The sequence below is a fragment of the Helicoverpa zea genome, chromosome 28 (assembly GCF_022581195.2).
Source record: "Helicoverpa zea isolate HzStark_Cry1AcR chromosome 28, ilHelZeax1.1, whole genome shotgun sequence".
NCBI lineage: Eukaryota > Metazoa > Arthropoda > Insecta > Lepidoptera > Noctuidae > Helicoverpa > Helicoverpa zea.
The window spans coordinates 589,359-615,676 of NC_061479.1; the positions used below are offsets into that span (position 1 = coordinate 589,359).

A 26,318-nucleotide genomic window follows, 5' to 3' on the forward strand; every position below is an offset into this window, starting at 1 on the left:
ATTATTCTTTATTGTACACAAAAACACACACAACACAGAGAAGACATGTACAAAGGCGAGCTTAACCCAGAACTGGGTTCTCTAACAGCAAACCTTAGAGCGATAGAGAGATGCGATAGGGAAGAGAAAATTAAAAGTGCACAACATTAACCAAAGCAAAGATAAAACTACATAACATAAAATATATACCTATAAATAAAACATAAAATATAATAACCTTACCAAATAATAAAATTATTGGATAACATTAGAATTCAAAAGAGAAAATTATTGTTTTCTGCAAATGTTTATTTACCTACCAGATATTTGGATTACATACTTCCTATCTAACTCCATAAAAAACAAATTTGCATTTTCCAGGATCCGAGGAACTCCTCCAAGGCGTATACCAGCCAGTCGTGACATCAGAACCAGGGTCTGACCTTCAGACGATCAGTCAGAACGTGAGCAAAACCCTGACTGATGAGGATGACGCCAAGAAGCTGGTCTGCAGAGCTGAACATGAAGCTTTGGAGAAACCCATGGAAGTTACCCGGCAATTGCATGTGCAATGTAAGTAGCATTTTCAAACTTTTTGAGGGGACAACTTCCTGCACCTGGATAAAATATAGTCTATTTTACTTGAGGATAGTATAGCTTTCAAAATGTGAAAGAATTTTTCAAATTAGTTCAGTAGCTTCGGAGCCTTTAGAGTGCAAAACTGACTATTAATATTTCATCATAAGACTAGCTCGTTGGTCTAGCTGTCGCAAGTGTGGCTGCTGAGCACGAGGTCTCGGGTTCGATTCCCGAGTCGGGCCGAAATCGCTTTGTGGGTTTTAGAAGACTTTCACAAAGCAGCCCGAAGCCTGGAAGTTGGTGATTGATTCACCCGTGCATCGGAGAGCACGTAAATGTCGGTCCTGCGCCTGATCTCTTTCCGGTCGTGTCGGATTGCCGTCCCATCGGGCTATGAGAGTGAAGGAATAGGGAGTGCACCTGTGTCCAAGCAAATGCTTGTGCACTATAATATGTCCTGCGCAGTTGGCTAATCTCCTTACATGAGAACAGCCGCCGTAGCCGATAATCGGCTAGGAGGACATCATAAGACTAGCTCCCGCTCTCGGTTTCACCCGCTTTCAAAGTGAACTAACTTCCTGCACCCTGATAAGAAGTAGCGTATATGTTATTATTTTATTATAGCTATATTACTGCCAAGTTCCACCAAAATCCGATCAGCCATTTACTTTAAATTACCTTAATGATATGACTGACGTTTCTTCCACAGACCCCCCAAAACGCCAAGAATCAGGTCTAATCACCATCTTCGGCTTGAAGTTGGGAGCTGAAGGTAGACTGAATGTGACCGTCAGAGCGAACCCCAAGCCGAATGCTGAGTGGTCCATCGGAGACCAGGTGCTGATGGCTCCCAGGCAGGTCGGAGAGATCACCGCGTTGGAACCTCTGCTGCTGGTAAGATCTGAGGGTTCAGCTAATGATGAGATGGTTTTAGGATGTGTTTTGCCATGTTAATATCTCGGTGTATGTATAGGTATGTTAAGCAGTGTACGTCCTATGGCTGAGATGAATGATGAATGAATGAAAATATCTCGGTATTATTTAAGTTTTTTACATGATATTAATATCCTTTTCTACCCCCAGGGTAGCGGCTACTACAACATCACGTTGATCCTGGCTCGCATTACCAAGGAGGATGTGGACAGGACATACTACCTGCGCGTGGACAACGGGCTGGGACGGGAGGAGTTCCCTGTGAGGATCAGCACTATGGATGAACCTGCTGGTGAGTGGATAGTTGAGGATAGGCGGTGGATAGTTAGGGATAGTTGGGGGATGCCTATTTGACGGGAGAATATTCTTCATAAGCTCCTTATAAATAAAACAAAAACTTTTATAAATTAATAAATCACCTGTACCATTACAGAAGTTTAAGTTTTAATGACTTTTAATAGTTGGAGAATGACATAGTCGGAGAAAGCGGACAATTGGGATAGTTAGGATATTCGGGGATTTTCGTAATACAGTATGGAGTTAAAATTCGTCATTTTTTACGGACTTGTAGGCGGTACTAATAGTATCAACAGAATTTTGGGATAGTTAGTTTATGCTGAAGAAACTTGGAGTTATTTACCTGACAATGTTAATGAAATCGGCATTGATATCAGATAAAAATGTTAATTAATGCAATTGAGGAAAAGATATATAGATTTTACATAACTCGGTTGAAATACGTAACTTTAAAGTAAATTGAGAAGTAATAATTCGGCTTCACAACTTCATTGAGGGGTAACTTAAGTTTTAAATGCTAAACAAATATTGATAAAGTCTTGTATTCCCAACAGCACGGAAAGCGAAGTCATCATATTTGGTTTTAGACATTTATGGTAAGATTACATTCAGGAACGAATTGAATGAACGCTTTGGGAATGAACTATATTTTTTTGTATTTGTAAGATTTTTTCGAAATTAGACTTAGGAGATTGGTAAAGTATGTGTTTTATTATAAATATTGAGATTTTGATTTTAGATTTGATTTTTGATATTGCGGTTTTTTTTCTAAATCCTATCTAACTTCTTCTATCTTCTAGAAGCATGAGTCTATGCATAATTCTTTCCTTATTTTATGGAAAAAAATATATAAATAGCTGTCTATTTTTGATGTGTAAATTATACGGCATGAATAGATTTTTTAGCATGACAATATATTTTTGTAAAAATTGATTTGGATTTTTTTTTATCCTAAATTATTGGATTGCATGAAAATGCATTATTTAAAAATATCGGATACCGCGTAGTTGATTGTATAATATAAAGATAGTTTTATTTTGTATACAATGTTACTTACCAAATAGATATCAAGAGATGGAATCGGATTATTACTGAAAGAAATAAAAATCTACTTTAATATTTCTTAGAAACATACTACTTCTTATTTATTTTATTTTTTCTTAAAGTTTCTCCTTGCTTCTTCTAAAGCACTGGTTCTCAGCTGCATCCGGTTAGACTGGAAGCCGACCCCAACATAGTTGGGAAAAAGGCTCGATCGGAAGATGATAATTTTTCTTAAACTCTCTAAAATAATAATACCTATTATTTTTCTTTTCATATAAATGGGATAATCTTAGTCATGTTTTTAAATCATATTGATTTCAAACCATTTCTTTCATTGTGTACAAGCGACAAATCATGGGAAACATTACCTGGATTTTATTTTCATTTTTCCGAACTAGTGTCATTAAAGTTATTGTTGATTTTGATTGTCTTTCTAACCGACTTCAACAAAGAACGTTCTCAGTTTGACCTGTATGTATGTAGGCATGTTTGTGCTTATTCTACGTTTAGCTGGACCGCTTTTACCGTCAATTGCACAAAGGTCCATTAAAGTTAAAGCTTCTTTAAATCTATTGCTGTCTCTTTCTTTGTCAACAAGATAAAAAGTGATAGCAATAGATTTAATGAGGCTTTAATTTTAATGGACCTTTGTGCAACTGACGGGTAATGCAGTATTCAGCGTAGTATTTGTCAGACTTGGAAAAAGTTTTTATTGAAGTCGGTATTTATTTTGTATTTTTTTTTACTATTTTATTTTGTACTGATTATATTTTTATTTCTTATAGGCGTAGAGCTCGACACTGGTGCAATCGTCGGTATCGTGGTAGCAGTATTAATTCTTCTAGTTGCCGTATTTTTGGTCGTTTTCGCCTTCGCCACGGACAGATGGTGTTTCGCCGGTAAGTCATTATTTCTTACATAATTTAGTATATTTCCTGTCGAATTGTTAATATTTTGGAGCATTTTTAACGTAAATTTTTGTGAATGTGTCAAAATTTTCTGATATCTGTTTTGCATGTAAAGCATTGTTTTGCATTTATAATTGAAACATGCATTTTTTTTAATTGTCATCTTATGGTTATTACCAATATTCGATTTGTCTCAAAATTTGCTTACCAGAGATAGGAATTTGGCAGTCGTTACGGGTAGTCAGAAGCCAGTAAGTCTAACACCAGTCTAACTAAGGGGTATCGGGTTGCCTGGGTAACAGGGTTGAGGAGGTCAGATAGGGCAGTGCTTTACAAGGAGCGCCTTGTAAAGCACTGGTACTCAGCTGAATCCGGTTAGACTGGACGCCGACCCCAACATAATTGGGAAAAGGCTCGAAGGATGATTGTATGGGGCTGTCAAAATTCTATCTCTAGTTAGGAAATTAATAGATAGATCGAACATTGGAAACGCTGGTGACGTGACTTGTCAAATCTAAAGTTAGCTGTTTGACTGCGCAGTAGATTTTTTAGTGAAAAAATGGTCTACTGCGCAGCTAGATTCCTAACTTTATAATCATCAAGTTACGTATAGATATAGATGTTTTTTTCTCATTGTGAGATGCAATATCTATACTGTACTTTATTGTAACTCATTAGAATATTTTTTTTAATTAATTTGCTCCATGAATGTTGACGATTCTTAGTTTATTTGTGACGTCATATCTGTTTGTATGTCTAGTCCAGGAGCCTTGAAACAACATATTTCCCTCATTTTTAATATTTTTCGCCAAACTTAGAATTTAAATATCAATAAAAGTTATTTTTTTACTCCTACTATATTTATTATTTGTTCTTTTTATTGATATTTCCATTGCATTGTGATTTTTACCATGCTTTTTACAATCGCTTTTTTGCAAAAACATTAGGCATGCGTAATTCCTTTTTCCCTTTACAAATAAATATATATTAATCTGCAATATCTCTGACAGGCTCACGGGCTGTTGGTCGATAGGTAAAGTTGAAAAAAATAGAAAAAAGTAGTAAAAAATAGAAAAAATCACAATCCACACTAACTGTTTGAGGCTCGCACGGGTTGAAAAAACATCGTTTATCGCCCAAGTTTCTTTTTTTACTAAAAAATATTTTTGTTTTTAATAAAAATGTTTGGCTGTACGTAGTTTTTTAATGAAAATTTAATGAAAAAGTGCAATTTTTGGCAGTGAACCGCTTTATTTTGTAGTGAATATAAGTGTTAAATTAAGTTATGAAGCATATATCAATATTTTGAGCGATCAAGAACGATAAAATTATTAGAAAAAAAAAAAAAATGCATGATTTTTCTGAAATAACCGTTTGCCGCATGTGAATGACTATTTTACTTTGAACTAAAAAAGCATGAATTAAAAGATTTTTTATGCATGATTTTATATAAATTAAACATGTTTTTTTTATGAATTTTCACTATGGTAGCGAGGTCATTAAAAATGGTGGTGGAAGAATTTTTAGTAAAGGTATCCTCACATATTTTCTGTAGTTAGTTATTTTGGGCCTTTGGCTTATTTCTGATTCCTTTTTTAACTTAAAATCGGTATCTTATTGGAGTGTTACATTGAAATTAATACCTTACATGGTTTTTAGGGCGCGTTTTTTTTCTGGGTTCATACGTATCTCTGGTGACTTTAATTTTCAAATTATTTTTTTTTCTGAAAAAAAAAAAACTTATTTTTTTTATCATTACACTGAGACCTTTTACCTAATAGAGTCATTTATTTATCAAAATTCAATACAACATCACACAACACTACAAGAAAAACGTGTGAAGAATGAATAAAAATAAGTAAATTCCTTCTCTGTATAAGAAGAGGTCTGTACCCTGCAGTGGGACACCAAAAAGACTGGTCAGGATTATAGCTGGCACCTGTAATTCACAAAAAACAAAATTAATCCATAACTAACATTTCAACACGCCCAAAAAAAAAACTAAGATCACCATAATAAGCATAAGGCCCAATAACACAACTCACTCACCACACTTTGAAAACGCACACGGCACAGCTTTTAACAAGCAAAAACCGAGCCAAGTTCTTGATCGCTTAATCTATTGACACAGGCCGATCCCACCGCACCGACATCCCTGACGGGGCCGATTCTGAGGCTCCTCTGCCACCCCATGACGACATCAAGGGCTCAGAAAACCCATCACACGACCACGGCGATTACATCAGCAATGGTGATACCAAACATCCCGAAAAAAAACCGGACACCGCTGTTTAAAGCGTAAGTTTAGCTGTCACAAATGTCAATGTCACTTAACGGTGGAACTTGGCGGGTTTTTTTGACAAATGTTTTTTTTTCTTTAGTGTATCTTGCCAAACGTAATATTGTATTTTTTTGTCGTTTTAGTATTTCATAGATGTTTTAAGAATGTACAGTTATCTGAATGTAATATTAACTCGAAATAAAATTCTATTTAAACTTAGTGTAAGTTGTCATTGTTGAAAATCTATGAAATATTTATTTTTTAATTCAAAATACTGAGTTATACATGTAGATTTTTTTAGTTAGAAAGGGCCAAGTTCCACCAATGATAAAAACATCTAGAAAAATCGATCTTTCGAAGTGACAATTAATAATTTTGGACTCAACGTTTAATAATTGTGTCGTTTAGTGCCAGACGTGTTTAACATTGTTACTTATTATTAATAATATTGTATTTAAATTAATATGTACCTACGCAATTTTTGAAAGTAAAATTCTTAAATATTAAAAAGAGATTATTAGGAACGATCTGAGCGCATTCAGAAATAACTTTTTTAAGTTTACTTAAAAGTTTATAACTTATGAAATTGTTGACTTTATAACAGAATAACATTCCGAATAATAATAAATCGACTGACGAATAATTGACTGGAAGAATTTCTTTTTTATACTTAAAATTAACCATAGATTAACAAGTGACTTTTGAATGCGCTCTAAGCAAAGAAAATAGAATAATTGATTTGTAATTTGACGAAAGATTTTACATAGTTAAATGTATACCTGTCTCTCTAATCTAGCAGGATTTTGTCGTTGCAATCGAGAGAAAAAGAAAAAAAATCTTGGAAAAAATGCTGTATGATTTTATATTAATTGTCACCGAAAAGATCAAGAGAAATTTTGGTTTTTCTGATACGAGTAATAAATTATTTCTTTTTCTCTCGATTGCAACACAGCGGTAATAAATAAAAAAAGTTTTTATGTAGTTACATGTACTCATAAGAATCTCAAAAAAGCAAGTTTTTCGAAATGTACTTGTGTAACAACGAAATCCCAACGCGTAACTTTAAGGCATTTTTAAATAAAAATAGTAAAAAATACAAAATTTTTGAGCACGACTGTTTTTTTTGTAAAATTCCAAAATTGAAAATTTTTGAGACTTATTGTAACTTATAGCTTTTTGTGTAGTAAAATAATAATTTTGAAAAATAATGTTTATTTGAAGTAGGTTTTATTTACCTTTCGAATGATTTCATATAGTTTTAAGTTAGGTGGAGTTACCAATTTTCGTCAAGTACTCATAACATATTATAAATCAAAAGACCTGAAGTCTATAAAGAAAAAGATCATTTTTGAAAAAACCTAGACTTGACTCAAAAGTATACTTAATTTATAATTTAATGATTTATTGTACATGGCCGACAATTGGTGTCTCCACTCTATATTTAAGTTTAACATGTGTTCGTACCACCATATTAATATTTTGTATATATTATGTAGTAAAACAAATATTTTCATTAAAATAAGTTTTTAATCCACTTTCAATTAGCTTTATTTTTACAATTGGTACATTTTAAAATCTTTGAATCTAATAAAAACACTTTTTGACATAAAAAAAAAAACTTTACGTTTTAATCTTTTATAGTAAACAAAATCCTTTAAAACTTTGACAAAAATACTGTACAATTGGTACAGTAATAATTTTTAACATTTTTTTCTAAGTTTAGTTGCATAAGTCACCATGATTGTGATTTTTAAGTATTTGTAATTAAATATATAATTAAGAATTTATTTTTGTACCAATTTAGTTTTTATCGTACTTTTAATTAGCGCCCCATTACAGAAATAAGGTCAATTAGTAATAAAATGATTAAAAAAAACATAAGACACTGCCATTTTTGCACTTTTGCCAAAACATTGCGTCTTTTAAATCAATAAGCTCAAATTATTTCTAAGCTTATACCTTCTTTAATATCTGCCGAACTGTTTACTAAAAAAAAAAACATTTGACATGACAAAAAGTATTTTTTTATAATTTTTTACTATTTTTTTTTCTCTTTTTTCAACTTCTTTCTTAATTTTTAAGGAAAATTAAAGATAGAAAAGTATGTTTTTGTCATGTCTTGTGTAATGTTTTTTTATAAAAATTAATAGTTTAGTGTAATCACTATCAATGTCTACGAGTAAACGTTATGACGAAATATTATTGAATATAAAGTATTTATTAAATAAGAATTATATTGTTTTATTTTATCGTTTAAAAGTTCACAAAAAAATAAATAGGTAAAAACTTGGTTTGATAAACTATGGCTGCTAAAACTGACTGACAGTATGCCTTGAACAGCGTCACCTTCACCTGTTTAGAGCAGTGGTAGAAACGCCTGGCTAGCATGTTACTTCTACAGGCTATACTGCGCCTCTGCCGTTCCATATCGTCATCATCCATCAAGTTTTCTGTTACAATATGTCCCAGATATTTAAACTTCGTAACAATTTTAAGCACGGTTCCACATAAGCTTATCGGTAGAAGTACATCAGGGCCTTTTTTATACTTATATAAATATCATGACTTCCGTTTTCTTCACATTATATGTTAGGTGGTGTTGAGTTGCATATTTTTCACATATATTTATTAACAATAACAATAACATCCGATCCGTTTTATTGTGATTGAAGACTGAATTTTTACATTAGCTTCATATAAATTGTCTCAATATCTAATCTAAAAAGAGCAGATGGATCGTTTATAGCAATACACAGTAATTCCAACGCTTCCAATTTATTTTAACATCACTGTAATAGAATTCCGAATCGAAATAAACTTAAGGGTCTATTTTAATTATGTTAAAAAGGTAGGGTCAAAGGAATTACATTACGTTATACGCATGCCAATTTGTGAACGAGCGAAGCGTTTCAATTCGACAATTTCATTAATCAGATTGTCATATATTATCGAATTTGTTGTGTGTTTTTACATGAGAAAAGGCTAAATTTAACTTACGAAAAAACATATTGGAGGAATATTTAGACCTACATATTATTATTTGCTGTCATTTGAACATCTTTGGCAGTCGTTACGGGTAGTCAGATGCCAGTAGGTCTGACAACTAGTCTTACCAAGGGGTATTGGGTTGCCCGAGTAACTGGATTGAGGAGGTCAGATATAGTTGCTCCATGTGGCACACTGGTTCTCAGCTGCATCCGGTTAGACTGGAAGCCGTCCCCAACATGGTAGGGGAAGAGCTAGCCAGATGAATTTAAATAGGCATTGCTTAGTCAGTCACTGATACCCAACTGCATCAGCTGCCGACCCTAATGTAATTGGGAAAATGATAGACAGATAGGTTCTGAATCTTCTAGACAAAAGCGCACTGTGGAATATTATTATCTCCAGAGATGCTTAATAAAGTTGTGAATTGAAATTAATTGTTTTTTTTTAATATTAGGAAGGAGACGAGACAACACGAAAAGCTCGGGAGAATCGTAAGTGTTGCCATTTTTTTATTAATTTATGTATTTATGGGTGAACTTAAATATAACTTTGTAAATGTTCTGTAATATATTCTACTGTAACTTATACATATAATTTTGTATAAATTTTTAAGGCATTGAATTTACGAGATACAAGAAAGGATTTTTATAATCAAAAAATAAAAAATAACCAATAAAAATGTTGTTTCCTTGAAAATGTGACATTTTTCTTGATCCTTTAATAATTAAAATTAAGCAAAAAAATTGAGGGCAATTTTTTTAATTTGTTCAGACTGACTTCATTTTGGTTTTATATGTGTTCTGGTCAATTCAATGTTTGTTGAATATTTTTTTACTTAAACGGGTCTTTTATGTTGTTAATGCATTCGTGAAGTGTTTAATCATATCCCTAATGTTTTAATTATAATATTTCTTGATATATTTTCTCTGTTAAAAATAACAAATTATTTTAATTATAATGTTTAAGTAAACTTTTGTGACGAATGTATTAACACTGTTTTTTTAATAATTTTTCCTTGAAATTATATTAATTTCCATACTCCAGTGTTTATAACCATAACAATATTTTTAGGTTCCTCCTAAAAATAATATGTACTTAAGGGTATTTTTTCCAAATTGTTGCCATATACAATAATATTTTTTCCCGCAAGGACGCCGGCCGGGGATGTGCTTTTAGAATCTGGCAACACGCTTCCTAGAACGTACGTCTAACAGTTGTAACTAGCTTTGCTTGAATACACCACTATATTACGGTATTTTAGTTTAATCTTATAAATATTTAGACTAAGTTTATACAGTGACAAAAAAAAAAGGACACAGCTGCCTGATATTCTTAATTGAATGAACATAAAATATACCTTCATTTGAGTAAGCACTTAGGTATCTAAAGGTAATAATGATAATTTAAAAATAAAATACTGCTAAAATCAGAAATATCACCTTTTACTTATATACCTACCTACTGAAGGTAGAAGGTGTGTTGTGTGGTGTCATTGTCTAAACTTAGCAATAATGAAACATAGAGCAAAAATAAAATCTAGTGGTTATAGGCACCGTAAATTTTCTTAAAAAATCAGCAGAAACAAACGATTTATCACTAAATCACCTTTTTGTTCATAGTAAACGACCATTAGAGATTTCAACACGGAATATTGTAAAAATTTTCGAATTTCTATGAGCTATTTTTGTGAAAAACATTCTAGATCTGTCACGGATTTAGATCAACTTGCTCTATGTTTTTTGTTGTACCTATCTATGCTCAGCTTTTCACTGAATATACATACTTGATGTGTGTTTTTACTAATTATATTTAGGTACTAATATAACATTTGGCTGGTCATGGGTGTATAAAGGAACATATTTATCATTTATTCACTTTTAACCAATAATAATAGTACTATTGGTCATGTATTTGGTGGTAGGTTGCTGGCAACCAACCAAAGTAGAATTTTCGTTCAACAACTGTATTTTCATTATAACTTGATTAGGTATATTTACATATTAGATCCCATCCGTACTCAAAGGCTGCCGGTCATCATTAACTACTCATTAAGTGTAGTTAAAATAAATAAAACACAAAATTCTATCAACAGTAGCAGTTATTAGCAATCATCCACAAATGTAAATCCTAGAAGAAAACCACAATCACATTTCATTCACTCATAGCAAAAGGTTACCGGCAACCATTAACAACCAACTCCACACAAATAGACCATTCAGCAACCATCACTACTATATCGCTCGGTTGCCAGCAACCATCACTGCCGCAGCATTCGGTTACCAGCAACCATTAAACACATGTATTCCGTTAGTAGCGACACAGAGAGCGCGGTGGGTGGACGGGAGCGCTCGCGGCTGGCGGGGCTCAGTGCGCGAGTGAGAGCGGTGCTGCCGAGAGCTAAGGATAAGGTGCAGGCTACTGAGGCGCAGACTGTTGATACTGAGGATAAGGTGAGCTTGAGGAATAACATCTATGATGACTAACTTTCGCCCGCGTTCCAAGAGAAAAAATATATCCCGGACATAGATGGGTAACAGGTTATTCTGAGGAATAAGCTATATTTATTTATTTAATACTTCTTGCACATACAGTACAATGGCGGACATAACGCCTAAGGCGTTCTCTACCAGTCTACCTTTGGGTGGCGGAGAGAAAGTGTTGGTAGGTGCAAACAAATCCGAAAAACTATTAAGAAACATAAACCTACATATATGTACTGAAATACACAAATAAGTTAATAATAAAATATATGTATATTACTGCTATATTACTGCTTAGTTTCATTAACTTAATTTCTGGGGGCTTGTTATTAGCAAAAAGTTTACCCTATAGTTGGTATTTAAATGATGTTATTAGTCTGTAAGCCTTCTTTAGAAATAAATAAAATCCAGCAGTTTTGAGTGTAAGAGGAACAAACATCTATCCATATGTCTAATTTCCGCTAAAATGTAATACCTACTCCAGAAATTTTCAATATTTTGTGCTGTAACAAATACGATCAGTGAAAATTATAAATATTATAACAGTAACACTTGATGACCATTATGGACTTCCCTTAAGACTATTAATATTTTTATTTCTGCAAAATAATTTCACCCTAAGCTTCCATTCTAAAACTGCTTATTGTTGATAGCGTTACTAATCACCATTTTATCTCCTCACAGCCTCTCTCAGACGACAAAAAGGGCGTGGTATACGCAGAACTAGCACTCGGCGAACAAACCTCCACGGAGAAACCACCCCCACCCTCCACGGAGTACGCAGAAATCGTCTACACAGACCAACCTAAGGACAACAAGGACACCAACTAGGTTGCCACAACCACACATAATGGTTGCTACGCTACGCTACCTATGGTTACTACAACTTATGACAGAAAAAAATATGAAGACAAAATATACTAGGATTACTAAGTTACACATACTTTTGTAATGGTTGCTATGCTAACTGTGGTTGCTATGCTACATACGGTTGCTACAACTTATGACAACTAAAATTCATGAAGAAAAATATACTAGGTTACGACGACCACACACTTCTGTAGAAAATGGTTGCTACGCTACCTATGGTTGCTACTATGAACTTATGACAGCTATAAAGGAAAAATCTGGTTACGTTAACCAAAAAATAGTTATGGTAAAAGTAACCGTTTTATTTAATTATAATGATTATTTATGTAATTTGAAAATTGACTATCAGTGGTTAGTAATTTTACAATTTGAGATATTTTTAGTTACCTATATTAAGTTTGGAGTGTCGGCAAGAAAACTGAATAATCTGTAATTCGGAATATTTAAATACACTCTAAATTATTTTCTGCACATATATTTAGAACACACATTTATAATCTTTGGTTATGGCAACCAAAAACTACCCATTTATCCAGTGAGGGTATACTTACGTTTATTATGAAAATAGAAACCATATTTTGAAGAATATTGAAATTGTAATATTTTTTCGTAAAATAACTGCGTCATATTTATTCAGAATTTACCGCAAATGTAAGTTTCGTGAAAAAACATATATCATTGAAATTTATTATAAAAGCTATTTTTAGCTACTTTAAATACACATATTATATTCAAAATTAAAAGAAAACATCACAAAAAATACATATTAATATTCTAGTATTGGAATAATCCACCGAAACAAATTAAAAAGAATATATTTATTACTTTTTCGTTTAAATTGTAAGAAACAAAGTTACTTTTGTAATAGATATTAAGTTGTTTTTAAGTATAGAACTTTTGACTTTATAGTTTAGGAGAAAAACGTATTAGATTCTACCAAATTGTACCGTATTCTACCAAAATGTTTCAATTTTACCATCATTTATATAAAAATACTGGCTTTTATATATACATACGTATAGATTTTGTCGATTTATGCTATATGGTTAGGTACTAATAATTTTTGTAATCTTATATTCCATTTTTACGAACTCCTAAACTATAAAAGTCAATTTATATGGAGTAAAAGTAATCTCGCAAACTATTTAATTAATTACAATAAGGTGTAAACGTGTGTGCTTCAATTGATATTATTATTTTGTATATTTGTTTGTTTATATTTTGGCGCTAAAGTTCTGTCAGATGTCACAAACTAATTACTTAAAAATGAAAGATGAAAAGCTAACAATTTATAATCATAATTACCATCTTTAATATGCCTATGTATAAGAAAGATATAAACATTATTAATTTTAAAAGAACTTTTCGCCAATATATAAAACCAGCGCTTGTGTATACTGCCTTTTGCAGCTATTTTTACGTACAAAATATATTATTAGTGTAAGTTTAATATAATAGATGTTTTTATCAGTGTATCTGTCCAATATATTCTGTGTTATCCATAAACATAACATATTCACTGCCAGAAAAACTGCACAAAACTAACTTTTATAAGTGTTGAGAAACTTTTCAACACCTTTCAACCTTCAACTTATAACGCCATCTAGTAGCAACAATTAGTACATGTAGTTCTGATGCGTGTTACTAGATGGCGTTGTTTGAAATTTTGTATCGTGGCTTCTGTATGTACGTATAATTTACGCATTTTTATTTTCAGTATTTACTAAAAATGTTGATGAAAAAGAACTGCATCTAAATATTATCTCGCAGATACTTTGTTTAAAAGACAGCTCCTTATTTGTACCAATTTACTATAGAAGTGGGCCCTGGTTTCATAATTTCTTCCCTACTATTCGAAGTAAGTTACTGTATTGGTGGATACCTTGGTGTTGTGTGAATTTAATGGCACTAAATATTTGAGAATTCATTATGTACACTATTTCTTCCAATTTCCAATTACAACGTGAATTTTGGGGTCTTATTTCTGGAAATGTTTCAACCATTAAAACCATGGTGTAATAATATGGCATGCTACAGTTATTTAGGGTACAAAAAGAATTTATTTTACCTAGTTTTGTAATAGACAAGTCAAGATGTGCAGAGAAAAAGTGAGGTGGAAATGCTAATATAATATTAAACCTTTTTTAGCTAATATCAAGTCGTGCTCTTTGGAGTCAGAAATAAATAAAACTGCAAGTTTGAGCAAGCAGATTACAAAAACGAAGCTTAAAAAAAACGCTCCCAAATCGGTTCACCCATTTGAGAGCTGCAATGCCATAGAGAGACAAATAGCATTTTTGGGGCCGTTTTAGAAAAAAGGTTTAATCAAGTTTAAACAATGTAATTTCTATTAAGCACGCTGAAGCCCTTTTGAGACAACTTTAATTATGTGGTGAACAAAACCGACGATTATCCCTGTATACACTATGGAAATGTACCCAAGGACAATCCCCGGTTCTGTGCTAAACTATTGCTAACTATTATTATTTACTATTTCCACCTTACAAAGCTTATATAATTTACGATCCGTCCAGATATTAATTTTTAATTAAACAAATATATTTTATTTTTGTAACTAAGTTTAAGTTTTACAGTGCTATAAATAGGTGCTTAGTTTAAACGATTCTCTATGACGCTAGATTTAGTTTTAATTTTGATATGTTTTTGACACTTTTTATGCGTAAAATGAACAAAATAAAAAATTCTAATAGCTTGTATTTTTACAACTAGACCGATCAACCGATTTCATTAAAAATATACCCAGTTCTCAAATTGTCGGTATTTATTTTTAACTGTCTTTTTTAATGTGTAATTATGTATCAAACCGTGCCTTCAAGGTTTTTAAGAAAATACGCATTTCAAAGTGTCAGAAATATAATATAATCTTTTGTAAAATATATGAAAGGCTGCCTCGAGCATCTGCTACACAAAGGAACGTCGAAATATCAAACAATTTGTATTTATTAAAGCTTTTTCGTGTACTTATTACCTTTACCTTGTATTTTTAAATAAAAATGTGTCATTTTTATATTTGTTTTATTTTGCTTAATTTACCTGAGCTAATCTCTTTCAAGTCAAAGTTAGCGGGAAAGTTAATTTTGGTACAAGTTAGTAATTACTTTGTCAATGGCCGTCATTAAAAAAAATTGTACCTTATGTACTCATCGTACTAATAAAAAATCGTAAATCATCTATACTAATATAATAAAGAGGTACTTTTTTATATTTGTTTGTAACCTAAATTGTACTCGGAATAAAAATACTTTCACTGATGGAAAGCTACACTTTTCCCGAGTAACATAGGCTATGCTTCATTCTGGTACAGGCAGTAATTTCCAGGGTACGCGAGTGAAACCGCGGGAATACAGCTAGTTTTAAACAAATATGTTTATACATTAAGTACTCCTGTTACATTGCATCTATTTATACCATTTCCGATTCTGATTACAATAATGATTCACTATATCAGAATAAACAATCGATCAGATATGCCTATTTTTTATTGGCTTATGTTTAACTGATCACCAGATATAGTAACAAACAGCAGACAAAAATAGTAAATGATCACCAAAATGAAACTCGCATTTTAATGTAAAACTATCACCAAAGTTTTAACACTTTGCTATCCTATTTAAGTGAAATTACTCCAAAATAAATCATGCGTAAGCCAAAAATAGTAAATGATCACCAAAATTAAACCACCATTTTAAAGTAAGATTATAACCAAAGTTTTTAAATTCTGCTATCCTATTTAAGCAAAATGAGTCCAAAAAAATCATTGTTATCCCAAAAGTAGTAAATGATCACCAAAAGTAGTAAATGATCATCAAAAAAGTTTTTACATCTTGCTATCCTGTTTAAGTAAACTGACTCCAAAAAATAAGTTCGGCCTGATAAAATAAATGTAATAACATTTTGGGGACCCTTTTCCTGCACTAGCGTGGAAAATTGTCTATTGCATGCCTCTAAACAGTGCGATAAGAGTGTATTGAGAAACACATTCTTCTTCTTCTTTCTCCTGCCCTGTTCCCAATTGTACTTGGCGTCGGCGCAATATGTCATTTTCTTCCATTTTCCCCTGTCACTCGTCATACTGACACTCACGCATGCATTGCAAGCCGGACACATAACTTAATATGGCATCATAATACTTTATTTGGTAATAAGCCTACATTTTATGGCAATCACAGTGACTTATTTAGGCAAAAATAATACATTAATTTGGTCGTCAAGAGTTGGTGATCATTTACTAAATTTGGTGGTCGAATACAATTTAAAGTGAAGTCGTGACTAAAATAGCTGGTACTATTACATTTTTAGACTTTATTTTTCTGGTGTTCAGTAGATATTTCTGGTTGCAAAACTTAGGGTATCAAAGCATTTTATGGTGGTCATTATATTTGTTCCCTTTTTTATTCTCCCCATATATCAGGGAAGACCACAAAATAAGTGTTACTAACATAAAATTATAGGTCCATGGTAGTTTTCCGATATGGTGAATTTTATAAGTTGGAATCTGCTCAGCCTTTTCCCAACTATGTTTGAATGATCAAGTTTGTTAGCCCCGGGTCCCATTTGGATTTATCTCTACCTCTGAAATCTGAAAAAAATTATTACAATAAACGTTTATTCTATTCTACTCTATTCTATTCTATTCATATTCTATTCTATTACTTATTCTTCTTGTAAAATTTTTGAGGAAATACTGTCCGTAACTGGATAAAATATAGCCTATGTCCTATGTTACTCAGGAAAAGTGTAGCTCTCTTTTAGTTGAAGATTTTTTTCAAATCGGTGCGACAGTTTCAGAGCCCTTAACTTTCCTCTTTATTTTATTAGTATAGATTTAATGGAGAAGTAAAGTTCTGTATTTGTTTTAAAGTATCACAGATTTTTATTTAATTTTATGTAAACTCCGAATAATGGTAGAAATATTAATAAGCAATAGCCACCCTATTTTTATCGATCACATTCTGACAGTTTATCTTGTCAAATACAAGAAGGACGATTTCAAAACTTGAGAAATTCGTAAATAATTGATTTTAAAGTCTAAAAATACCAAAAAACACCTAATTATGATCATGATATCATTACAATCGTGATTTGTGAAGTGTTACATAGCAACAGTAATCTAAAAAGGTCATGTGAATTTGAAAAACTAAAGAATTGATTTAGTTTAAAAAAACATTGTTTTTTTTCATCATGTCGAGGAAGAAAGGCAGAAGAAATGTATTACAAGGTAAGTTATATGCTATTTAAATATAATGTAGGATTTTCAGACATCATATTGCTTTTTTTATCGTTTTATTTTTCTTTCTAGAAAAGTATATTTTTGCAGCTTTTTTTAGGTACCTATTCTAGAATTCTCTATAGTTTAAGTAGTCTTTAGTTTAGGCATGATAATTATTTTGTGGGTTGCACAGTTTATGAAGCGACTTCTAAAAAAGGAGGGTCTCACTTTGACCCATACTTATGTATGTTTGTGCTCAATCATCATTCATCATTAAGTTTGGCTGAACTGATTTTGATATTGTTTTTATTTCTAAGGATCTATCTATAAAAGTGATGAATAAATAAAAAACCTAAATAGGTAAACAATGCTCTGAATTTGAACAAGAATATAGACAGTATTGCAGTTAAGTTCCTCATATGTCTATTAGGCTGTTCAAACAAGGTTGAGGGTCATGCACTAGTTAAAGAATTTCTTTCCCTAAATAGTTAGCCATCCCTTGCTCATTCATTCATACAGATATTGTCAAGTTTCAATAACCAATGTTAATTCTTAAACTATTATTTAATTCAATAGTCTTAAATGCATGTATGCATACATCATCATCATCTGCCTATCTTTTTCCATCTATGCTGGTGTCGGCTTCCAGTCTAACCGGATGCATCTGAGTACCAGTGTTTTACAAAGAGCGACTACCTGTCAGACCTCCGCAACCCAGTTACCCGGGCAACCCAATACCACTTAGTAAGACTGGCTTTCAGACTTTCTTGCTTCTAACTACTTGTAACGACTGCCAAAGATGTTCCGAGAAAAAAACCTAATCTTGGTATATGTTTTGTAGAACACATCCATAATGTTAATATTAAAAACACATAAAAATGGAACCTATAAACTGCACATTGCTCTTCAAGAAGTTACACAACAATATTTAAAAAATATTTGTTGCTTATAGCATAAATCACTTGTTATTATTTTGCCTTGAATCAACCACATCATCATCATCATCCTCCTGCCCTTATCCCAATTTTTATTTGTGGTCGGCGCAGCATGTTTTCTCCTTCCATACTCTTCTATCTGCCGTCATCTCACAAGTAACATTATTTCTTACCATATCAACTCACACGATCTATCCATCGTTTCTTCAGTCACCACGTTCATACTCATCACTTTCCGCACAACATGACTTGAATCAACTTACTTTTCAATATAATTTCTGGCATTAAGTTGTGACTCTTAAAAACTACTTTATCAGCTGAGCCTTTTCCCAACTAGGTTGGGGTCAGCTTCCAGTCTAAAGGGAAGACTGAATATTGAAATTACTGCAGACAACAGCCTTCTGACTTCCGCTACCTATTTATAAGGTAAGACCGGTTGTCAGACTTTCAGGCTTGTATGTGTAGAATCATATCATAACTTTGATAAGTAGTTTCCGTTTCTTTTAATTTCTAAAAAATGCTTGATATTTGAAATGGTAACCTACTCACAGCCAAACTGAAGCACATATAGACGGTTAATATAATTAGTGTAGTTCTTTGTAAGCCCTGTTATGTAAATAAACATTCATAAAGGGTGACTGGTAATTAGTGACCGATACTTGAAGACGTGACTGTACCTACTCATGATTACAAACCATTTTCCCAAAGAAACTTTTTTTTTATTGTCATTAGATTAATCACAATAGCATGACAGCTGTCTAAAACTGCTAGCACTCACCTCCCGATTATAATAAAAAATAAGTTAGGTACTTTGGGAATGTTGTTTGTAATCATGAATACAATCACGTGTTCAAATATCGATCACTAATAACCAGTCACTCTCATATACTAATGTAACTATATATTAATACCACTTTTCATTATAATTTTATAACTCAATAAAGGTCTCCAAACCAAATGTTAGCACGTTCGGGACCATTAGTATGTTATGTTAGTAATCAACATTGTACAACAACTAAGTAAAAAAATTCATATCTATTCCAGATTTCACTCTCAACGATTCAGCAAACGCAAGAAAACCAATCCGTGAAGTTCGGAAAGTCATGAATCCCACCATGGAACTATCTTGGGCAGACATCGGCGAAGACACAGATGTACTAACCGAAGAAATAGCAGAAGATGGAACCAAGAAGTTCGTCTACAAGAAGAAAAAGAAACCAGAAGAAACACCCATAGATGACCGACCGGGTATAGAGTACCCTGAAATCTTATTCTACTTAATTTCAAAGTACATTAAACCTGAAAGTATAGGGGCTTTTGCAAGAATTAATAAGTCGGCGTACGCAGTGACAAGAAACAAGGCGTTTTGGATGCTACAGTATAAAAGATATTGTGAAAAAAGTCCGTACCTACCTGAGAAGTTGAGAATGGATAGTTACAAGACCTATGGGCTCCGTCAAACAGTTATAAGGGCCTTATACCATACTCATGACCACTTCATCCGTAAGATCGTCCGTCATGATGTGAAACCACATCAATTGGTCAGCCGTGTTTGTGTGAATGTCTGGTTTTGCAAGGGTTTAACTTACTGGAATGTGTATTTTAAACTGAAGAAGCCACAGTTGCAATTGCCCAGTACGGACAAAGATTTTATTGAAGAGCTGGGACGGATCGATGCTAATCCGGAAGAAGGGACTCAGGTTTTACTGGTATGTATTTTAAAGTTTGTTTTTATAGTAGCCCAAAGGCAATAATTGCGATTTTTTTCAACTTTTTTTAGGGCTGGCGCAGTTAAGAGCATTTTTTCACTAGCGAACTGTCTTGAATGTTGAAATATCTGTATTAGTATTATAAAGCTAAAGAGATGTTTTGTTCGTATGCGATAATTGTAGGAACCAATTAAAATATCTCAGTCTTTATTTATATAGGAAAGCTAAACTTTTTCTCCCATTACGTGGATTTTCCGTGGCACTCGGAGTTTTCATGGCACTCGGGCGAAACCGCTTGCGGCAGCTAGTTATATTTAAAATTATTTAACACAACTGTGACATGGAAACATTGAAATGATTACTAATCCCATTTCAATGAAGACAAACTTGTTATTAGTGTGACAGTAAAAAAAAATATTCCTATGTGCGCATTACATACGGGTCATTTTACTTAAATATTACAATACCTACATAAGCATGCCCTCCATAAAACAGTTTTTAGGGACCCTATTGTTTTCGCTCCTCTGTCTGTCCGTCAGTCTGTCACCAGGCTGTATCTCATGAACCGTGATAGTTATAGAGCTCAAATTTTCACAGATGATGAATTTTTGTTGGCGCTATAACAACAAATACTGAAAACTAGAATTAAATGAATATTTTGGGGGGCTCCCATACAACAAACGTGATTTTTTTCTCCGTTTTATAAATAATTGCACGGAACCCTTCGTGCGCAAGTCCGACTCGCACTTGGCCGGTTTTTTTAAAGTCAGTTAAAACCAGTATCAGTAATCAAGCATCTCAACATTCCAGGTAACCTGCAAGAGTTTCCACGAGGTACCACCACTAATGGGGATGACACTGTCTACAGTCAGCATGGTACTTTCCCAAGGGTACCGTCACCATAGACTCCACTTAGGATTCAACAGTTCAAGGTACACGGTCAAAGGTATAGTACCGGAGAGAGAAGTTATTTTAGATGCAGTTGTGGGGGCCCTGGTCTGTGACTGGTGGCACCCGCAGTACCCACACACTGGTAACTTTGTACCGAGGCAGGAGCCACCGTTGTTGAGAAATAATTTCTTTGATGATGATATTTCTTGAGTGGTGCAAGGAGTATAGGGGATTCATTTTGTGGTTTTAATGATTGTTTAGTTTAAAATAATTGGAATTATAACTCTGTTAACTACATAAAAGTATTTTGAAAAAATGGCGGGATTCTACCAATTTGCTAAGAAAAGTTGCCATTTTGCGGACATTTTAGAAATGTTCGCAAATAATTTTTGGTACCTTTGTTTTCTCCAAAAATTCTTACAATATTATGTAAAATATATATACAAAAAAAACATTTAATTTTTATATTTCCTGCTACCATTTTAATTATTCATTAAGATTAAAGCAATTGAATTAAAACTATTGCAACCGACTTCAAAAAAGAAGGAATTTCTCATCACAGATGTTGCTTACATTTGGTTTCTTTTATTCAAATGTTAATATATAATAGTTCAAGGTACACGATCAAAGGTATAGTACCGGAGAGAGAAGTTATTTTAGATGCAGTTGTGGGGGCCCTGGTCTGTGACTGGTGGCACCCGCAGTACCCACACACTGGTAACTTTGTACCGAGGCAGGAGCCACCGTTGTTGAGAAATAATTTCTTTGATGATGATATTTCTTGAGTGGGTATAAGGAATTAGAGGATTCATTTTTTGGTTTTGTTGGTTAGGATGTTTGAAATAATTGGGATTATGTATGTCGTATTTTAGTTCAATTTTCGTATTACGAGTTATCTCCTAAAAAAATACATCTTCAATGGCAAGATTACAACATCAAAATTATTACAAAAATGTGTACACTACGGAGTTAGTCCACAGCTAGCATGTGTTCACACGGTAGTTGCAGTTTCGCGGACATTTTACAAATGTTCGTACACAATGTGTTACTGTTTGCTAGCTAGAGTACACTACGAGATACATTCGTGTCAGTCACAGTGCTGCACTCTTGTGGGATATTTTTACTGGTAGCAGGAAATTCGTTTTTTTATGTTTTACACAAGTTAAAAGACTTTAAAAAAGAAGGAAGTTACATACAGATGTAGCATTTTTTGTTTATTGTATTCAGATAATTCCAATTATTTTGAACAATCAATCATTTTTGGATTTGGTAGTCTATTTGAGCTTACTATCCAGTATGTATGTATATTTTTCTGTCTGAAGGATATAATATCTAAAAGTCACTTGCTATTGTATGTACATAATATACTTACATATTACTAAAGTACAGTTCCTGCCAATTAACTTTGCAATTTTGACTTTTTGTACATTTGTATATTATCGGGAATCTTTGATTTTCCGAAGTTGGCTACTATTGATTTTACAATGGTTAAAAAATATGAACAAAACACTACTGCACATGCTTGAGGCAAATGGCTAACTTCATAATTGCAAAGTTATTTGGAGCGAATTGCAAAATGTATAATAATACTTTTGGTGTTCAATATAGAAAAAATAAGCATAAATATAATTCAATATTTTTGTGAATGTTAGCACAACTTATTTCTCATAGACAATAGTTACACAAAATCACGTAAAAGTCAGTTATTCTGAATGTGGTAGAAATTGATACTAAGACCTATAATTACACCATTATATTATAGTATACTTGCCGACCATTGGTCACATCGACAATTCGACTACTGAAAATGGTTCCGTTATCGTTCAAGTTAAATGGTGTAACTCACCGTAAATCACGTAAAAGTTAGTAATTCTGAATGTTGTAGGAAAACAAAATACATAAATGTAAAAAAAATAAGATTTCTAATGGTACAGTCGGATTCAAAAGGGGCTAAACAAATCTAAATTTTCAAAACTGCCAAACATTGTGTCATCGATAACTTAACAGAGTATTCATGTACTTTTTTTGAAGTTTATAATGTTAAGTACATTTTGGCGTTTGTGTTTTTAAGAATACCAAGGTATATTAGGTTGCCCGGGTAACTGGGTTGAGAAGGTCAGATAAGCAGTCGCTCCTTGTGGCACACTGGTACTCAGCTGCATCCGGTTAGACTGGAAGTCGACCCCAACATAGTTGGGAAAAAGCTCGGGACATGATGATGAACGTTGTTAGGCACATTTGATGAATGTTGATTTATTCAGCTACTTTTGACGTTGATCGTACATATTTTACTTAATATAAATATGTAGTAATCTGGTCTGATATGAAGTAAACTAAGTCTGATAATATATAATATTCTCTCTAAGTATGTATAAATTGATGTAAAAAATTCAGTCTGACTTGAAGTAAAAGTAAGAATTTGGGGATAAAATATAATGTTCTGATTTGATCAGTCCTTGATAGAAAGGCCTAAAATTATAGGGTGTTTTTTTTTTAAAGTTGGGTAATAGCCTAGTCAATGAAGACATAAAAATAGTGCCCGAATAACATTAATTCGTACATATATGAATTTCGGTGGAGATCTTAGGTTCACCATTGTAAATAAAATATTAAAAGTCCTCGTTGATCCAGAGTGAGTTATCAAGGTTTTAGATTATTAGTTTTTCGTTTTTTCGAAAATGATAAATTTTATCAAGTATGTTGAATACATAATTTGCAGATTATTTATTAAATTATCCGTGAAATAAGCAACATTTTTCATATTCATTTCATATTCGAAAGTTTCCACCAAAACTCAGATCTGTGCCGGTGCGATTATTTTTTTATTTCAAGTATCTAAATTGACTGGGCTATAAATTGAATGGATTTAAATTATTTAGAAAACGTAAGGTGTGTGTTTACAGGAGGTTTACAGATATTGTCATAAATATAACTGTTTTAACACATTTCTGTCCATTTCAAAAGAAGCCTATTCTTTTTATGGCTAGTTTCACAAGTTACTGATAAAGTCTCCGATAGCATATCAGTGACATATCTGACAGTTACTCCTCTATTATTTTATATTTTTCGCATAATGTACATTATGGAATGCAATAAACGATATGATATACTTTAGTTTTGGTAACTTTGGTTTCACGGGTAGCAATATCTGGCAGAAATTATGAGCACCTTTATCTGGCAGATAGCATTAACTATCAGATAACTAATTGACACGTTATCAGTAACCATTGAAACTACCTTAATGTAGATACAGACAGCAACAAAACTAGATTGTGTATTCAAATATATTTTTCTTAAAATAACATTTGATCAAAATATGAGTATTATGTGTGTGTAGAATTCAACATTAAATGTATGTACTCACGAATATTTAAGAAGATAGGGAGTGTAAATACATATAAATAGTTATGATACATATGTATGGAAATAGACAGATTCAAGCTTTTTATTTTTCAAAGAAAATAACTATAAAAAGTTACAAGTGAACTTGTATTTTTTTTACCCGACTGCGCCAAGAACGATTGTTTTTTTTATATTTTTTCGTGTCTAATATTGCTTCTGTTTTATTTTAAGGTCATTTAAAATAACACACTGCATACTAAACAGTCGACCGATAGTTGCCAAATGTTCTTTAAAGAAATCTTGATTCCAATCAAAGTTTTCAGTCGGTCTGATACTGGCTAAATACCTGATCTTTGTAATGTGCGTACTACCATTCATCTTCATACAGATTTGTGAGCCCAAACAAACTATCGGCCGACTAAAAGTTTGCAGTCTGTTGGTACTCAAATCACAAGTTTTACAAAAACGTTTGTAATTTTAGAAACGATCCAAAAACAACTGAATTAATTAATTTATTGTCAAGCGTTATGTGATATGATCATAAATATATATATTTTACTGTTATTTTGTTATTTATCTCATTTTTAAAACCTCTCCCTACTCCGAATTCTAGCTTTTCATATAGGTACGAGATTTTTGCTACTATTCATACAATGGTCAGTAAAGCGACTTCTGTGCAAAGGTATCGGGTTTGACATACCTTTGTGAGTTTTAAGAACTTTCACAAAGTAGCCCAGAGTCTGGAGGTTAGTGATTGATACATCTGTGCATCGGAGAAAATCAAAATCAAAACTCATTTATTCAAACTTGGCCGCAAAACAGCACTTTTCGAACGTCAAAAAAAACTACAAAAGACAGGCCCCAAAACGCCCACCCTTCACCACTTCCTATGTGTTTTTGCTGGGAAGAAGAAGTGGCGCAATAAACTCCCCAGCAACACATGTCTGTCTGTAGGTTAAAAGAACCTTTCAACTAAGTACAGTGACTATATTGCAGTATGCAATACGCAATATTGTCATAAAATATAATTACATTTAAAAATGATTTATAAAATCCACCACATGCTAGCTAGCACTCACCCTACGTAATTTGTCTAACTCAAGCATTGAATAAATTTGATGTGAAAAGAAATTTTAATTTTATAATAGTATATGAGGGAGTGCCCACCTTCATGTGATATTCTATTGCAACCCTGTGTAATGTACAACATGGGTAAGTAATGAATCAAGTAGGTAAATTGGACCGCTAGGCCAGAAAAAAGAAGTATATGAAAAGAGTTTTCAAAATTATATAATACTACTTACATAGTCAGTAAGACGACCTGGCACCACAAGCAGCACCCGTTCACGAGCATAACGCGAGGATCAGCCATCGCCCCCCTCGCACATTTTTGCTCTCTATTTCTGTCAACTTTGAAAATTAGAGATCTGCAAATAATACAACGTCGCAGATATTATTGAGGTGGTAAGGCAGATCATTGATGTATACTAAGAATAAGAATGGACCTAATACAGAGCCTTGTGGCACGCCTAGCTGAACTGGAAGGCCTGATGATTTAGCACCATTTACATCCATACATTGCAATCTATGTTGTAAATACGATTCTATTACGCTGAGAGCTCCGTTTTGGACTCCGTAAAAGCATAATTTGCGTAAAAGTGTATTCTGATGGACGCAATCAAAAGCTTTGGAAAGGTCGCCAAAGATCCAATGGCATTTTGAGAATTTTTCCCATGCGTTATAAATATGTTTCAAAAGTGCAACACCAGCATCTATGGTAGAACGACCTTTGGTAAAGCCAAATTGTTCTGTATGAAGGAGGCTATTTAAATTGAAATATCGTAGCAACTGG

At 32.8% G+C, this 26,318-nt stretch overlaps 2 protein-coding genes and 1 long non-coding RNA gene across 9 annotated transcripts in view; 2 read left to right on the plus strand and 1 right to left on the minus strand.

Annotated features, from left to right (window-relative positions):
* Window positions 1–15,385, plus strand: part of LOC124643609 (fasciclin-3) — a 209,795-nt gene extending 194,410 nt beyond the window's left edge. Inside the window, exons 7-14 of one of the 5 annotated variants that reach the window (XM_047182613.1) lie at window positions 361–552; window positions 1,268–1,452; window positions 1,642–1,783; window positions 3,618–3,731; window positions 9,464–9,500; window positions 10,160–10,210; window positions 11,321–11,459; window positions 12,174–15,385. In XM_047182613.1, the coding sequence (XP_047038569.1) occupies window positions 361–552; window positions 1,268–1,452; window positions 1,642–1,783; window positions 3,618–3,731; window positions 9,464–9,500; window positions 10,160–10,210; window positions 11,321–11,459; window positions 12,174–12,320 (1,007 nt within the window). In that variant the 3' untranslated portion in view covers window positions 12,321–15,385. Of the gene's footprint in view, window positions 1–360; window positions 553–1,267; window positions 1,453–1,641; window positions 1,784–3,617; window positions 3,732–5,871; window positions 8,008–9,463; window positions 9,501–10,159; window positions 10,211–11,320; window positions 11,460–12,173 lie in introns of those variants that run through there. The other 4 variants (XM_047182614.1, XM_047182615.1, XM_047182616.1 and 1 more) reach the window with 4 other exon arrangements.
* On the minus strand, window positions 5,509–5,919 carry LOC124643612. Its single transcript, XR_006985958.1, has 2 exons — window positions 5,790–5,919; window positions 5,509–5,679 (listed from the first exon to the last, which is right to left on the minus strand). It is a non-coding gene; the product is annotated as an uncharacterized LOC124643612 (long non-coding RNA).
* A 1,961-nt stretch (window positions 15,386–17,346) lies between the features above and the next one.
* On the plus strand, window positions 17,347–25,030 carry LOC124643768 (transmembrane protein 183). 3 transcript variants are annotated; one of them, XM_047182847.1, is made up of 4 exons: window positions 17,347–17,598; window positions 18,862–18,950; window positions 19,569–20,233; window positions 21,044–25,030. In XM_047182847.1, exons 3-4 carry the CDS (start codon window positions 19,628–19,630, stop codon window positions 21,332–21,334), a joined length of 897 nt encoding a protein of 298 aa, XP_047038803.1. In that variant the 5' UTR covers window positions 17,347–17,598; window positions 18,862–18,950; window positions 19,569–19,627; the 3' UTR covers window positions 21,335–25,030. The 3 variants fall into 3 exon arrangements, with proteins under 3 accessions (XP_047038803.1, XP_047038802.1, XP_047038801.1); XM_047182846.1 differs by lacking the exon at window positions 18,862–18,950 and having other exon boundaries at window positions 21,044–21,179; window positions 21,755–25,030; XM_047182845.1 differs by lacking the exon at window positions 18,862–18,950.
* The last annotated feature ends 1,288 nt before the right edge of the window (window positions 25,031–26,318 follow it).